This window comes from Poecile atricapillus, chromosome 4, assembly GCF_030490865.1.
Source record: "Poecile atricapillus isolate bPoeAtr1 chromosome 4, bPoeAtr1.hap1, whole genome shotgun sequence".
In the NCBI taxonomy this organism is placed as follows: domain Eukaryota; kingdom Metazoa; phylum Chordata; class Aves; order Passeriformes; family Paridae; genus Poecile; species Poecile atricapillus.
The window spans coordinates 29729014-29745237 of record NC_081252.1 but is presented as its reverse complement, the minus strand read 5'-3'; the positions used below and the strand labels follow the sequence as shown (position 1 = coordinate 29745237).

Below are 16224 nucleotides of genomic sequence, written 5' to 3'. Positions count from 1 at the left end.
CGCCTCAGCTCAACAGGAAACACGAGTCCCCCGAAAGGAAAACCCAGGGGATGGGGGAGCGGTCGGGACGGGACGTCCCGTCCTGTCCCGTCCCGCCGGGGCAGGCGGGAGGGAGGGAGGCGGGGAGGAGGGGTTTGGCCGGGGCCGGCGCCCGCATAAGAGGCGGGGAACCCTTGGGTGGCTCGGACGGACGGTGTTCCCCAGTGCCGTGCCGTGCCTGCCGCCGGCATGGAAGAGCTCTACAGCAAGGCGGAGACCCTCGCCCTTCGGAGGAAGCACATCGGGTAGGGGCGGCGGAGGGGCCGGGAGCGGGGCGGAGGGGACGAGGAGGAGGAGGAGGAGGAGGAGGAGGAGGAGGAGGAGGAAGGTCTGTCTCTGGGGACAGAGCCCGTCCGGACCCGCGAGCTGGCGGGGGACACGGACACGGACACACACAGGACCTGTCATCCCCCCGGTTTCCAGGTCTCGGGACAGCCCGGAATTCCCTAGGCGGGCGGGGGATGCCGTCATTCAAACACTGCACATGGAGCGCATCATTCGCTTCTCCAGCAGCTCAAAGCAAGCGGCCGGGATGTGGTACCCAGGCGTGTGTCCAGAATGAGGCTGCGCAGGGATGGGGCTTTTTTGTGAGTGCACCTGCAGAACAGCCGTGTCTGCTGAATGAACCTGTTGCTATTCCCTAAGCTGAGTTTAACTGAGAGACGTGCGGGAGGGCTGCCAGTGGCTGTGTCCTGAGCGACAATCCTGGCTGCGCACGTATCTGATCCCTCTGTAGGGCAATGTTAGTTCCCACGGGATGTGCAGCTTTAATAATTTCTTCGGTAGATGTTGCCAAGCGAAAAATAAGTCCAGGCTGTAAAAACAGATCTGTTTTGCTGATTGCATCTTAAATGTGTAGCATATAGAGGAATCTTACTAAAAATCTGTAACTCACAAAAGATTCCCTAAGGTCATGGCCTCATAAAGAGAGAAAATCAACCGCTTTTTAGGGGCCAGCTCAATATTAAGGGAGTCCTGCTCTACACAAGGATTGTAGAATTGAGCAGTGCTGGGTGAACAAAGAGAAACTTCCACAGAATGAACTGACAGGTTACAGGGAAAAAAACTGAAGACAAGAAATGGGCAATTATGATGGACATTGCTTTCAAAGTATAGCAGAGAAATAGCTGAAGATGTCAGAAAAGATCTATGCAACAGGGCTAGAAGCTATGAGAAAGAAAGCAAACTCCTTCACTATCCAGGAGTCACATTTACAAGTGACTTTACAAGTTCATAACCACACTATACCCAACAATAGCTCTCAGACTTACCTGGAAACAACCGTGTTTATCCAAGGTCATATAAACACTGATAAATGTTCAGAAGACTTTCCTTCTGCTCAGTAATATCATTCAACATAATTACACAGCTGGGACATTCTCCAAGGGGAGAGAAGGAAAAAAAAGGAGCACTTAAAGAATACTTTGGTTAATTTTATAAGGAGCTTGAGTTTTGCTGTAAGTCAGTGAGATTTAGATGCTTATAAAATGCTGCTTTTAAAGATTTTGTTCAAAGCACATGGAGTGAGAGTATGAGGGTTTTAGGACCTGCTCAGCACCTCTGAAAATAAAGCTTGCAAGGCATCAATGTTTTGTTCTCAACTCTGACCTCTATATGCTACAGTCATCTGTTGCGTAATGATTTTTTTGGCTATAGTATGAAACAGTGCTTAACAGCTTACTTTAGTTCCAGAGAGTTATTTGGCCATAGATGTCTGTGAGGCATGTAAACAAGCAGAGCTACAGCCTAGGAACACGGCAGGACATATAAGGACCTGGAACGACGTGCAGACACTGTTCTGCTGTGAAATCAATTGCAGGCAGGGTCAGGCTTTGAAAACACCCTTATTAAAGACCAGCTTCTGTTCCCACTGTGCCGGGGGAGGTGCAAGGGTTTTCACTGTGAGCGAGAGCCCCTGCCTGACCACCACCTGAATGACTCACAAGCTTTTTTTGCAGAAGGAGGAAATTGTCTCCAGAGCTGCAAAAAATCAACCCTCTCAACACTCAAGGGAGGGAGAAAAAAAAAGGGAAAATTAAAACGGTGTTATGTTTATTATGTCTTAGGCCTTCCTGCAAAGTTTTCTATGCCAAAGATCCTCTGAAGATCGTCCGTGCTCAGGGCCAATATATGTTTGATGAGAAAGGAGAAAAATACTTGGACTGCATCAACAACGTTGCACATGGTAAGGAGTTTGACTTGTGAGACTGCTTCCATTCCTTAATTTCCAGTAGGGATCAGGACACATTTCTGCCAAGTGATGATGCTCACAGTGCTTCTGTGAACATCCTTCTGTGGTTCAGTAATTGACTGCTTGCTAGTAATAACTAATTACTTTCTTCTTTAGTGGGCCACAGCCACCCATATGTGATAAAGGCTGCGACAAAACAGATGGAACTGCTCAATACAAACTCCCGCTTCCTGCATGACAACCTTGTTCAGTATGCACAGCGTCTCACAGCCACCCTGCCTGACAAACTCTCTGTTTGCTATTTTGTTAACTCTGGGTAGGTCTGAATTGTATTTCTTTATATGAATATTCTTTATTACTATTTTGCTCCTGTTTGAGACAGAGACTCAGGACAGCTTGGTCTAAATCTTACTAAGTAGGACTTAGTAACATGCAACAAAAATATATCCAGCACTGATCAGAACTTACTTTCTATTTGCAGCCATCATGTTTAGAGTTATGGCTCAAAGCAAGAGAAGCAAAACATGACATTGGCCTGCTGAATGCTATGCAAAAAAAAAAAAAAAATTGGGGGAAAGAAGAGGAAATTAATTCTGCAAATTGGTGAATGTTATTTACAGACTGATGAATGCCACCTGTAAATTGACATATAACCTTGGAATCAAGTTAGTCTTCTTTAGGCAGTTTAGTAGTGTGTGATCACTTACACGTTGAAAACAGACAACCTGCGGGGACCTGTGAGCAGAGGGGCTGTGACAGATCAGGCTGGGAGCTTGGATCTTCTTCCAGGGTGCAGATTTGTGATGGTGCAAGCCCAGGGGAGAAAGGACTTGTGAAGTGTGGGAGATGGGGCATTGCTTTTTGAGGGTTAGTGGCTGCATTGTGTTCTCAGCTGCAAACTGGCCTCTTTTGTACCAATGGGAGGTAAATATCTACAGGCAAACTGGGGGAGGGAAATAAAGCATCTCTTTGTTTGTTGTTTATACAAAGGGCTGTTTTATCTTTGCCCCCTTACATGGCACTTATAGTCTCAACCTTAGCGCTGCAATCTGTAGAGTAACAGAGTTTGCTGTGTTGATTTGTTATATCCATGAGTCCCATGCCTTGTCTTCTGTCGGAATACCCTTTTAATTGGAAGCTCTCCTTCACTGGTTTGCTGCTCTGTTATTATGCAGGTCTGAAGCAAATGATCTTGCTTTACGACTGGCTCGGCAGTACCGCGGGCACCAAGATGTGATCACCCTGGAAAAGTAAGTGCACAGAGTAGCTTATGTGAACGCAGCCAGCAGCTCCTGCCATTACTTCAGAAGCAGCTTTGCAGCAACCCCCTGCTGTTTGTACTCCACTGCCTGCTGAAAGAAAAGCTTTGTTGCTTTAGTATTAGAACAGATCAGGAAATCCCTTTTTCACATTTGGGTAAACACAAGTTTTGAAGATCTCTGAAAAATAAGCTTGTTGGTCACCCCAGAAGGTCAGTCACCTGTTAGAGGGCATTTCCCACAGACTCCCAGAGCAATTCAGGCCAGAATTAAATGTTGGTTTCAAAAGCAGTGAGTGGTCTGGCTACTGGGCTGCTCTGGAAAAGGGCTTTCTGTTTGTCACACATTGCTGGACATGTTTCATTTTGCACAAATAAATATTCAGCGGTCAAGAAGAAAGATCCTGTAGTTTCGCAGCAGTGCTGCAATGATGCTCAGCTGTCCTTCAGTGGACACAACTATGCACACAAAACCACGTGGCTGCAAAATGAGGAGGTGTTGAGAGGGCTGCCAGCCACAGGGTAGGTGGCTAACTGCATTTCAGGGTTTTCCTATCCTAGATGCAGCTGTAGGTTTGGTGACATTGCTGTAGTGCTGCGTTTTCTTCTCAGGCTGTGATTAGAAAGTCCAGGCAGAGCAAAAGCAAAGGCACATGTCTCTGTCTGAACAGCACAAAGCTTGTTTGACTCAGCCATATCCAGATCCTTGTTAGGAACACACTAAACTGTTCTACTAAGAAGTTGTGACATGTCTTTGGTTTGAGGTTTGCTTTCCTTCAGGTTTATGGCTGAGCAAAAGCTTTATTATTCCCTGAATAAAGATGCTACATGCTTTAGTCTCAAAAGGCTCTGGTTCCTCATTTCTAAATCAGTTGGCCTCAATAGTAACCAGCTTTAGCATACTCTGCAGTATAAAACATTTATATTCAAACAATATCCTTTTCCTGACTGTGGCTTCTGCCAAACCCTCTCACCTGCAGTGCCTTCAGGGCAGATGGTGGTGGGCTGCTGCTACTGAAGGTTCCCACTTCTCAGTGCAATGCACACTCCTGAGAGTTTTCAAAATGGTGTTGGGGTCTAGCCTGCAAAGCTTGGGCTGGCCAGAGTGGGGCCCATGGGGTGGAAATGAAGGAGCTGGACCCACCCTTCAGCTCTAGGTAAGGCTGCTAGGGCAGCCACCTTGAGGTCAGTGCAGTCCAGGCATCATCTTGGTCTGTCTCCATGTCTGCACTTGATTTTATCCTGCTTCCAGTCTTGCTAGTGAGTTACAGTCAACAGCAATTTCATATTGTCTTTGAGAGAAAGAATGAGTAAATCAAATCAAATCAAGATCCCTTCACAAACAATGCTACAGTGTTGCAGATACAGGTGCTATTCTGTCTGATAGGCACAATTGTAAATTTGGCTCTTCTATATATTTGGTGAAAAGTGACTTGGATATTTAACACTCACACAGTGCTTACCATGGCCACGTTACATCTCTGATTGACATCAGCCCCTATAAATTTAATCAGCTGGGAAAGGACAGCAAGAAGGAGTATGTGCATGTGGTAAGTATGGTTTTAGGTTTGTTTTGTGGTTTTTTGGTGGGGTTTTTTTTGTTTGTTTGTTGGGGTTTGGTTTTTTGGGGTTTTGTTTGTTCATTTGTTTTTTTGTGTTTTGGGGTTTGGTTTGGTTTTGGGGTTTTTTTGGTCATTTTTATGCCTGTTATGCAGCATATTGAATTACCCACTTCTGGTGTAAATATACTTTCATTCTGTTTTGCTGATGCTAGTGTACATATGCTTGGCTGATTTCAGTGGAATAAATACAGCAAAATTGTTTGCTTTTGGATTTCTAAGAAGGTGTTCAGCTGTGGGGCTGATTTCCTTCATGGTGCTACAGGTTTTCTTAGTCACTGCATTGTATAGTTGCACAGTTCAATGCAATTAGCCAATATCCATTGTGTTGGTTTGGTTAAAGATAAGCAGGACTTTGAGTCAAGTTCCAAAAACTGGAAAGGCAGATTTCACAGGTTTACACAAATTTGGGTATAAGACTCATGAGTGCCTAAGGAAGTGTGATTTTTCAGATAGACTTGTGTATCTTAAAAAGACAAAAATATTTCTCAGTCCAAAAATGTGCACCAAGCAGATCTTTCCTATCTAGAACTCCATGCATTAAATGCACTGCCAAAGCAACATCCACCTTTTTATACCACTTCCTTTCTCTTAGTTTCTGAACCTTTCCTAGCACCATTTGTAGAGGCTTGAATGTCACACAGATTTGTACCCTGACTAAAATGCTGGAGAAAAGTGACAGACTGGAAAACCCTACTCTCCAGTTGCAGAAATGGATCTTCCATGAGAATCTGAAATCAGGTGGTGAATTGGTACTCATTATTGTATTGTGAGGGAGAGGAAGGACAGTCTTGAAAGGTGGATAAGGTAGATGATGGTTCTTACAATGGCTCTGTTCAGTAATATTGAACACATGACAGGCCCAGATTGAATTTAAGCTCCAGTAAGCATTTTTGCAATTCAAATGTTCAGGCTGTACTAACTCATTACCTATTTGTATGGAAAGCCAGTAAAGTGGAGCAACAGAAAACAAAGTAAATGTTTCATAGAAGGATTGCCTTCATAAAAACAAATAAACAAATTGGTCTTTTCAGGCTCCTTCTCCAGATATCTACAGAGGGAAATACAGGGAAGATCACCCAGATCCAGCAAGTGCTTATGCTGAAGAGGTGAAAAAGATTATTGAGGAAGCTCAGAAGAATGGACGCAAGGTGTGTGTTTTGTGCTCTAGAAATGCTGAGGCTTCATCTATTTAGTATGGCATGGGGGCATGTAACGGGCAAATGAGGACTTGTTTCTTTCCCAGTTTCACATACTCCCTTTCCCTTCCTTTTCCTATGGTGGGTTCTGTTCAAAATGGGCCATCTTTCTATCTGATGCTCTTAAGATAATTTTTCTAGGCATCAATGAAAAGATCAATAATACAGTTGTATATAAGCAGATACAATCAAAGCTGTTAAATTTCCTATTTTATACATTGAATCAGAAGATTGTTAATATTGTAGGGAAAGGTTTGAGGTCAGCTGAGAAACTACATCACAAATCCTAGCAAGGATATATAAAAAAACCCCAGGTCATGGAGAAAATCTATTGGATAAAATCTTGGTACTACATTTCTGAGCCTGTTTGATTAAGATAACTTTGAAGTCATATAAAAAGGTGAAACTTTCACTCATACACAGTATGACCTTGATAAAAACAGACAATTTCTAAACAGGTGTACCTAAAATGTTTGTTAATCTTTTATATGATGGCATTAGTGTGTTGAGACTTGTAGGGCTTGATCCAAAACCCGCTGAAGTCCCAGAAGACTTCAGCGGAGACTGGAACATGTTCCCTTCTAGTCCAAAGGATTTACATCACCCCTCTTTTAGTTTCTTCATCAACTTTTTTTTATTCTCTACTAACGGATAGTTTTGTTTTTTCTTCCCTTGTTTCCTTTCTTTTGCACATTTCTTAGGTCTTGGTGACATAGACCTGTGGCAGGACAAGTTGTGCTAAAGGCTAAGGCTCACATGCTATGGGAAGCTTCGTGCTCTTTGGCCGTATACTCAAATGTAGTGTACGGTTCTTTACACATTACTGCTCGGCCTTGTTTCCAGGAAGACTGCACCAGCACAGAGACCCCTTGATGCTCAGGCAGGGCTTCACAAGTGGTGTGGGGATGCAATCCCTTAAATAGCAGACTTATGCTGAGACCTTGGGGTAATATTGTATCTCTGCTGCATAGACCTCTGCTGTTGACAAGAAACGAATTTTGATGTTCCAGTGTGTCTGATCTGCTGCTCTTACCCTTCCTGACTTGAAATAACTTTCTTTTTCATTCCTAGCAACTGGAATTATTTCATCTGTAGAATTTTTCCCTTCTTTTGTTAAGTGCCTCGTGCTGACATGTTATTTGTGTAGTTATTTGCATTAGGCAGGGGTGCCCAAAGGCTAGCCACAGGTCATCTTACAGGTCAGCTTCCTGTGTTCAGGATTAAACCTGAACCTGGTGTTCAGGATTAAACAAAAAACCCACATACACCTGCAAGCCTTATTACCTTCTTAGGGAAGATGGTGCACACTGTTGTGTGTCTCCTGTAAGCTGGCATTTGTAAATAAATTTATGTAGCTCCCAAGAGCCTAATCCAACATCCACTGACACCAGGAAGTGTCATCCAGTTCAACACAAGGGCTTAATGGAGATCCTTCCATTCCCATCAGGCTGCAAAGGTGGCCCTGGCTACTGCAAATTTGGGCACTCCAATCACAAAATAAATAAATCCTTTAGCCATAGCTGTTTTCAAGAGCTCTCAGTTGTCCAGCCCATTGTGTGATAAAATTAAGGCCCACATTTAAACATTTATTTCTAGACTGTTAGATGTCTCTGCCAAGGCCAAGTAGATGAACACAGCTCTCACATGAGTTTGTCTCTTGTAGATTGCTGCCTTCATAGCTGAATCCATGCAGAGCTGTGGAGGCCAAGTAATTCCACCTGTGGGCTATTTCCAGAAAGTGGCAGAGTACGTATAGCACTTCACAAGGGTGTAATGGGGAAATTAAACACAGAAATAGCTTTTTTCACTATAGACTTATCTAATCAATTCAGCTATTAACCTCTCCTGTTCTTGGCTATCTGTGGTTCATTTCTGCTTATTGAAGTGTACTATTTCAGTTCAATATTTTTGTGGAATGTCAGCTAATTTTTTGGCTAGATACTTGCCATTCTTTTCGTATCTTTAATCCTCAGCCATAAGTATGATGGAAGATGAAGTTAACCAGTTATAATCCTACAGTACCATTACTATTTGACATTAAAATGTCAAATTTTTTTTCTTAACATGTAGCATACTAAAAATTTCATAGCTATAAAATAGCAATAACTGTATTCTTTCTTTTTTTCCTAACTTGGTCTCACACTGCAAAATTTCTGTGATGCAGACTGCCTTGTCCTTGATTGCCTACCCGTGTTCTGCAGCACTAGACTTTCAAGGTATTGTGTTTGTTTTCAGGTATGTGCGTGCAGCGGGTGGAGTGTTCATAGCTGATGAGGTCCAGGTTGGCTTTGGCAGAGTTGGGAAGCATTTTTGGGCATTCCAGCTGCAAGGTGAAGACTTTGTGCCTGACATTGTCACCATGGGAAAGCCCATTGGCAATGGACACCCTATGTCTTGTGTGGTCACAACAAGGGAAATTGCTGAAGGTTTTGGTGCTTCTGGACTGGAGTATTTCAATACAGTAAGTTCATAGGTTAAACTCTGGCTTTTTTTTTTTTAAGAATTTTGATCTGCATTTAGCAGTTAGAAATTTTCCAGGTGGTCCAGATAACATCTGCAGCTATCACTGCATCACATTACTAAGAGCTTGAGTTAACCACAGTCTAGTATCTAAAAGCAAGTAGAGAGTCTTTAAAATATGCTCTGTACCAAGTGTTACCTCATCATATGGACCAGCACAAGCTCTCTGGCAGGTCATGCATCTCAGCTGACATCCATACAGATAAATTCTTCCTTATGTCTCTTTCCCTCTCCCCATGCTGAAATGTTGTTCATGTAAAATTCCATTTTCTAGGATAGGCTCTGTGCTGGTGGAACTCATGACCTGGCAGACCTTGCTCTGCAACTGACACCTAAGAAAGCAGTGACCTTTTACCAGGAAACATTTCACCTGCATGCATGCCACAGAGGCTCAGTCTTCCGTTTACTGAGCCCTCCTTTCTGCTCCTGTGACTCAGCCTTCTTCCCAGCTACCATGAATTCCCCTATTTTAAAAGGAGTTTATACTATCTGGATCAAAATATATCAAATCTATCACCCACTGCTCTTCCCAGGAGCATTTTGCCTGCACCTGCAATCAGCTGAATTCTTCAGTCTGGAAATCTTTAAATTACTGCAACCTGAAGCAGAGGAAGAGGGAGCCCTTCCCTTGCCCAAATGTAAGGGATGGTGTTCCACAGCCTGAACAGCACAAAATCCCCACCTTTTCAAGCTTTCCTCATGACACACCAAGCAGGAGGGGGAAAGTGAAAACAACATGGATAGCCACAGATGAATGTTTTGTTTTGATAGGTTTTGATTTTGATGACATGTTTTCTTTCATCTTTGCTTTCAGTTTGGAGGCAATCCAGTGTCTTGTGCCATTGGCTTGGCTGTGCTGGATGTAATAGAGAAAGAAGATCTCCAAGGCAATGCCACACGTGTAGGAAATTATCTCCTGGAGTTGCTGGCTGAGCAAAAGGAGAAACATCCCTTAGTGGGAGATATCAGGTGGGTGCATTGCAGCGATGTCATAGAAGAAAGTAACTGGGCTAGAAAAAGCAACAGACTTGGTGTGAGTGGAACACAGAAATGTGTCATGATTTTGCTACACCTCTCCTTTAAAATGGACTACCCAAAACTGGTATTGTAAGGCAATATTTTTTTAAAAAAAGTTGTCCATCCATCTGCTTAATTCGTTACAAGCATAGCCAGTAGAAAAGTTCTGGGAAAGTAGGAGAAAGAGCCATCCACATGCGATAACCAAGTTGTCAGTGCACTGTTGTAATCATGCAGACATTGTTCAAATCTCTGGTGCATTTCCTTGGGAGATGTTACTCTGGATTTTCCTCATCTCATGTTACTTCTATTGATAATTGCCTTCAGGTTTTTTTGGGGGGGAAGAGTTGGGTTGCAGGGTTTTTATACTTCCTTTTTTTCATTTTTTTCTCTCCCTGGCTTGCGATTTTCCATATAAGCATGGAAGAAAAATATTCTGTCATTCTTATCTGGCCATGTAGCTTTAAGGAGCCAGGTAAATTTATTTATCCAGAAATATCTGTTATCCCATTTGATTGTGTGTAGTTGCCAAAAGGTGACCAAAGACAAAGTTTCCCCTCTCATGCTGCTTCCCCCATTTGCATTCCAGGGAAAGGAATTACAGTTGTTAGAAACAGATACTGCATTTGCAGCTGAAGGTTTGGGTTCCTGACACTGGATTTCATTTGTCTGTACTTTTCGTTTCTACTCCAGGGGTGTTGGATTGTTTGTTGGAGTGGATCTGGTGAAAGATAAGCAAAAGCGAACACCAGCCACAACAGAAGCCCTTCATCTTATTTACAAGTAAGTAGTTCTTAAAGATTCTGCACAGCGATCAAACCCTCCTAATATTTTTCAACATTAATTTTATTTTCAATTTGTGTAGTTCTTGGTGACATAGTACTAAAAAAAGAAAACTTTAAAATCTGTCTCAGCTTGGAGGAAGTGACAGGACACAACACAGTTTTATACCTGTGTCTAACACAGGTGTTTCCTCTTTCCACAGACTCAAAGAGCGTCAAATCCTTCTTAGCGCCGATGGACCCTACAGAAATATTTTAAAATTTAAACCACCAATGTGCTTCACAATGGAAGATGCAAAACACACAGTGGAGATACTTGATGCACTTCTTACAGGTATGTGTGCTTTAGGGATCAAAAGAATACTCTTTGTTCATTTCCCAATGAAACGGCGTCGTAACCTAGGCCATTACTTGCAAGGGAAAGTCATCAACTGCATTTCTTGCCATTCATCAAACTGCTGTTCTTAATGCCAATTATTATAAATAAATACAAAGCCCCATATGTACTTTATCCAAACTTTTAGGCAAAATCCTGCTCTTGGGCCTTTCTCTTACAGACTCAATGGTATTACTCATTTCTGGTCACATATGCTGTTTGTTAAGGAGTGAATATATTAATTCAGCACAGGCCTGAAAGACGCTGCAGATACACTGGTGTAACTTTCCATAATGTGCTCTACCTTTTCCTTTTTTCTTTTTGTTTGTTTTTTAACTAGTGTACTGGAATGTGATTGTCTCACTCAAATTTAGCCTGAAGGTTTTCAGGCTCTATTTTTTTTTTTTTTTTCACTTGAGAACCAACACAGGGGACAATAACATCAGTTATACCGTTAGTATGAGGGCTCTTGAAACCTGTTATACATTAAATGCTCCCATCTGCTGAGAATATAACAACTAAAGTTAGACTTCCATGAACCTCCTGGACAAAGGCAGAATTCCACTCTGAAAGGTATATCTGATGCCCTGTGCTTCAGTCAAGTTGCTAATTTTATTCTTTTCTCTAAATACCCTCAAGCTAGACAGTCCTGATAGATTAATCACGTTGCCTCAAAAAATGTTTTAGGAAGTATTCATCACTCTTCAGTTATTCTTCTGTGATAAATGCCCAGAGGAATAGCTGGTTTTTTTTTTACTTCTGCCAGCTACTAAATTGATGGTATGATTACTTACCCCCTGTCATTTTAATTTAATTATTTTATTACTTTCTTTTTCAGAACTGGAAGAGGCCACTGGAATGAAGGCAGAAAATAATGTATCTACAAATGTACAATGTAAAAGAAAAGTATGTTTTAATTTTTTTTCAACTCTTTTTCAGATAGGTATTTGGCAAAGCAAGTATAAATTTCTTTGGTAGAGCATGCCTTCATTTTTGGTCGTGTGAGTGGCTCTGTGCCTTGAAACTGAGCTCAGAGAGTAACTTGCTACTAGAAACCTGAGAGGATTTACCCTGTCTCGCTGGGGAAATCTAAAAAGAGCTGAGTAATCCAGACCAACATGTTACAGACAGGCCCCTTGCCTTATCTGTTTGTGTGCAAACAAGACCAACCAGACTTTGGGCTGCACAAAGCCATGAGCACAGCAGTCAGCAACTATTGGTCCTCGGTATTACATGCTACTGAAAGATATTTGGCTTTCTAAGCAAGCCTGCAGCCTGGAAGATGTCCAAGTTTTCAGAGAGTTCCAAGGATTTTGTTTCCACCATAGCTCTTTGGGTATGAATGGCTGATACACATCCAAATTAGGACTTCTTAGGTTGCAGACCCAGCTTTGGATGAAGCACATATGATTTCTCACACCCTTAAAAACATGCCACCCTCTCTACAGGAAAGCTTGCTGAACTATTCCTTGGTGGGTTTTCCACTGGTGCTGTGGGGGTGGGAGCACAATAGCTCAGCTGCCTAGGGATGTAGAAGTTAAACGGAGGCCTGATGAGTAATTGGCTATGTATCTTGATTTTACTAGGTTAGGAGTGCAAACCTACTCTTACAGACATTTTAACACAATCAGTTCAATTTCTTTCAGAACTAAGTTGTGGCAATAATAGAGAGGCAGGCAGAGCTACCTAATGGGAAGCAGGTCCAGTGGCTGCCTGATGGAAGACACACACACAACTCCACTGACATCTCCTTTTTGTTTCAGACAACTGAAGAGAGTTCTCAACCAGAAGGTGCAAGTGAAAACATCGGCCACATGAATGGAGCTGCCTGCCGACAAGAAAATGGGATTTATTCAAAAAAACGCTCAGTGCCAAGTAAAAGAATAAGAACATGAAGAGGGACAGTTTCTTCATTTGGTTTGAATTTGTGTCCATCTTGCTTATGAGATGAAGAGTGCAATAGTCTGAGTCCTAGGATGTTTGAAGCCTAGTCATGCCTTTCATAAACTGGCTGAATTCCTATTAGCTTCAGTAGGTTTAAAATACCTTTTCAGATACATGAGAACTGTGCCATGTGGCTTGAAATCTAGATGTGATGGAATGGACAAGAGATACAAAAATACCTTGGTGCCAATGGCAGGCGTGACATAGGTACACAAACTTGGTGAAAACTGTAGATTTATCCATATTGTGCAGAATCTGATTTGCTTAACTGCCATAAAGCAAATGCCAATCCTATTAAGTTTAAAAATATACGCTTAACATGCTATTTTTACAATATTTTAAATTTCAATATGTAATATTGAGATGTTAATTACTTCCCATGTTTTAATGGCTGAATTCACTAAACAATGCTTGAGAAAGAAATCATTATCATCTTCTAGTGTAACTTAGGTCCTATGGACCATATTCCCAGCTGATATAAATTCAAATAGCTTTGCTAATGTCAGCAATGCTCTGCTAAGAGTCTACTTCTCTATGTGTTGAGACACGATGTCTATGCAGGGCACTCACTATAAATTCAAGGAAAATAAAGAATCTAATTTTCTATGAATAAAGCAACTTTTATAAATATTTATATAGAGTAAGATTTTAATTTTTTTTCCCTAAAGTTTATAGATTGAATCCCACCAGTCTATAAAATATGCAAATAAGTATATATTATTTCAGACACGCTTATTGATTAAATTTAATCTGAAGGTGTCTCAAAATTAGGTTCCCAGGGGCAACCCAGCTTGCATTCCCATGGATTTGGGTTGTTTTGAGAGTCATGGGAATTACTGCCTGATCCTGTCAAAGCAGTGCTGGTACTTTTTGTCAGTGGTGATGAAGAGTTGCACACCAGTTCCAGGTGATCCTGGCACATAAATGCTGGATGGGTTACTAAAAGGAGAGGACCACTGCATAAGCCATGCATGCAAACAGTGCCTATCTGTGCTGCAGATACTTTGCTGACTTTCCTCGTTGCCAGTGTTAAATTTCAATTACAGCACACAAGCCCTGCCTCTCTTTCTTAATACATGCACAACTCCTTGCGATGGAGGACACTGAGGGCTTTCCAAATAGTTTGTATTTCAGAAAAAAATACTAAATGTATTTATTTCCTCTTCATTTTTAATACCCTAAATTCTGCTGTTTCCTAATTGCTGCTAATGGTCCTACTGATATGACTGAAAATGGAGCACTTTACCTAATTTCATGTTTTCCACAATTTGCTACATTTATATCAATGTTTCCGGTGTAACACTTTCCAACATTCTCAAGCTGGCTTATTTTCTGTTTCATGATCCTTGAATAATTCTTCCATAAAAATAAATGTCTTATTTGTAATTATGATGTCCTACACAAAGAGGGATGGTTTTTTTTTGTTTGTTTTAATTGTATTCTTCAGCAACACCTATTTGCTGAGGGAAGTAACTTCAGTTTTAGCTGGAGGTTGTCCCCATGCCAAGGCAGAACTGACTAGGCTGTGTTTCCCTGAGGCACTCAGCTGTTGGCAGCTCTTACCCTTCAAGCCAAATGTTGCCTCAGCTGCCCCAGTTCATTCCCTGCTAACTCTGCACCAGGAAGAACACCAAAGGACTTTTCCAAAATGAAACTTCACAAAGTGAACTTAATTTGGTATGTCTAAAGGCACAGTTTTACTCACTCCCTCTATGGAATGCCACTACTTATGCTTCACCTCATCCACTGTATGCAGCAACAAGCAAATAAATACTTGTGAGATTTATTAGAAGGCTTAAGCCCAAAGGCACAGAGCCCAGTGCCAGTCTGTACCATGACACCAGCTGTTGTAGCAGGTCATTAATATTTAATTTTCAAAAGGGTGTCAAAGAACTAGACTTAAAAAATCTGATTAGCCTAAATCTAAGGTGAGGTGAATTGAAGATTGCAACCTCATGAACACCACTCATAAACACACTTCTCCCTGTACCTGCGCCTTGGTTCTCAACATGCTCCAAATTTTTGGAACAACCTCTGCTCCAATTCACTTCTGTTTTTCACCCAGCTTCTGCTTCACAAGTCAGGAAGTTCTCTACCTGTTAGTTCTGCTCATTTTGCAGAGTGCAGGTTACCTAGAAAAACAGAATGTCCTATTTTCTTCAAACAAGAGAGGATATCACTCTATGCACTCTAAAAAGAGCCACAATCATTTAAACAAAGGAAACAATCCAACAGTTACCAATACTTGAGCTGGACCTCCTAGACTTACTGCATCAGTGTTCCCCAGTATCTCAGAGTCCACTCTGCACAATTATGCACATTCCCTTCTGTGAAGGCCTTATTAATTAGAAGAGCCTGACTAATGGATGAGAGAGTGGAAGCAGAAATAATTAAGGTTAAACACAGGGACCACAGTTCCAGTTAACTGATCAAATATATTCCCTTCACTAAACAGGCAAGGCTTTTTATCCCCTTCCAGGCTCCATAGTCATTTTTCTTCTTTCTACCTCTCCTATCCTGGCTGTGCAAATCCTGGTTTTAGCCATGCATTTCAACCTCCACCCTAGTCCTTCCAATCTCCACCTCCATAAGCCAGTTCCACTCACTAACCTTGCAGAATAAACGTAAGACCACACCTTTTTCCCCCAAGTTTTATGGAAGGCTAAGGAACAGGCAAGGACAGGAGTAAGAGGCAGTGGAGTGAGGGAAAGGCAGGAATCCATCCCAAGTGGGCATCACACTGGAGTTAGTTAGTTGTACCTTCACTCTAGCTCATCATCCTACTCAAATCACAATGGAGACAGTTTTATTGAATTCTCATAGTTTGCCACTGTTTTCATCGCTCTTATATTGCACATTTAAACAATAGACAGACCAGTTAGAACAAGGGAACAAGGAAGGACAGTGCTTGCCACAAATATCAATGAAAATGTGACGCTGAGGGTCTGAATCCACTGCCTGCTAATTCTGCTGCATAAAAGAAAGCAGGGCTGAGACTCTGTGGAGTCAGGAAGATGTGTCTTAGACAGCACTGCTCTGGAGAGAAGAATCAGCATCCAAAGTTGCCATGCACAACACTGCACAACTGTCAGGGAAACAGGGTATGCCACATCTCCTCCTCCGGGGGAGAAAAGCTGCAGCCTTACCTCTGTAAAACATTGCAATGGGACTATGATGAATAGCAGAATTATGCAAAATTATGTATTTTGTCTGTTGTTTTTTACATTAATGGTTTCTTATACATACAACAGCCTCTTCTCAGATAATACATTTATAATC

General features: G+C 41.8%; 1 protein-coding gene and 1 long non-coding RNA gene across 3 annotated transcripts in view; one reads left to right on the top strand and one right to left on the bottom strand.

Annotated features, from left to right (window-relative positions):
- Window positions 1-144: 144 nt before the first annotated feature.
- ETNPPL (ethanolamine-phosphate phospho-lyase) lies at window positions 145-14331 on the top strand. The gene is made up of 13 exons (XM_058837088.1): window positions 145-284; window positions 2106-2224; window positions 2387-2546; window positions 3406-3480; window positions 4945-5038; window positions 6142-6258; window positions 7970-8052; window positions 8542-8767; window positions 9641-9795; window positions 10537-10626; window positions 10829-10959; window positions 11840-11907; window positions 12765-14331. Exons 1-13 carry the CDS (start codon window positions 229-231, stop codon window positions 12894-12896), a joined length of 1506 nt encoding a protein of 501 aa, XP_058693071.1. The 5' UTR covers window positions 145-228; the 3' UTR covers window positions 12897-14331.
- LOC131578431 (uncharacterized) overlaps window positions 13869-16224 on the bottom strand; it is a 24402-nt gene continuing 22046 nt past the window's right edge. For both annotated transcript variants that reach the window (XR_009277494.1, XR_009277493.1), the window contains one exon: window positions 13869-16093. This is a non-coding gene — a long non-coding RNA (uncharacterized LOC131578431). The remainder of the gene's footprint in view (window positions 16094-16224) is intronic.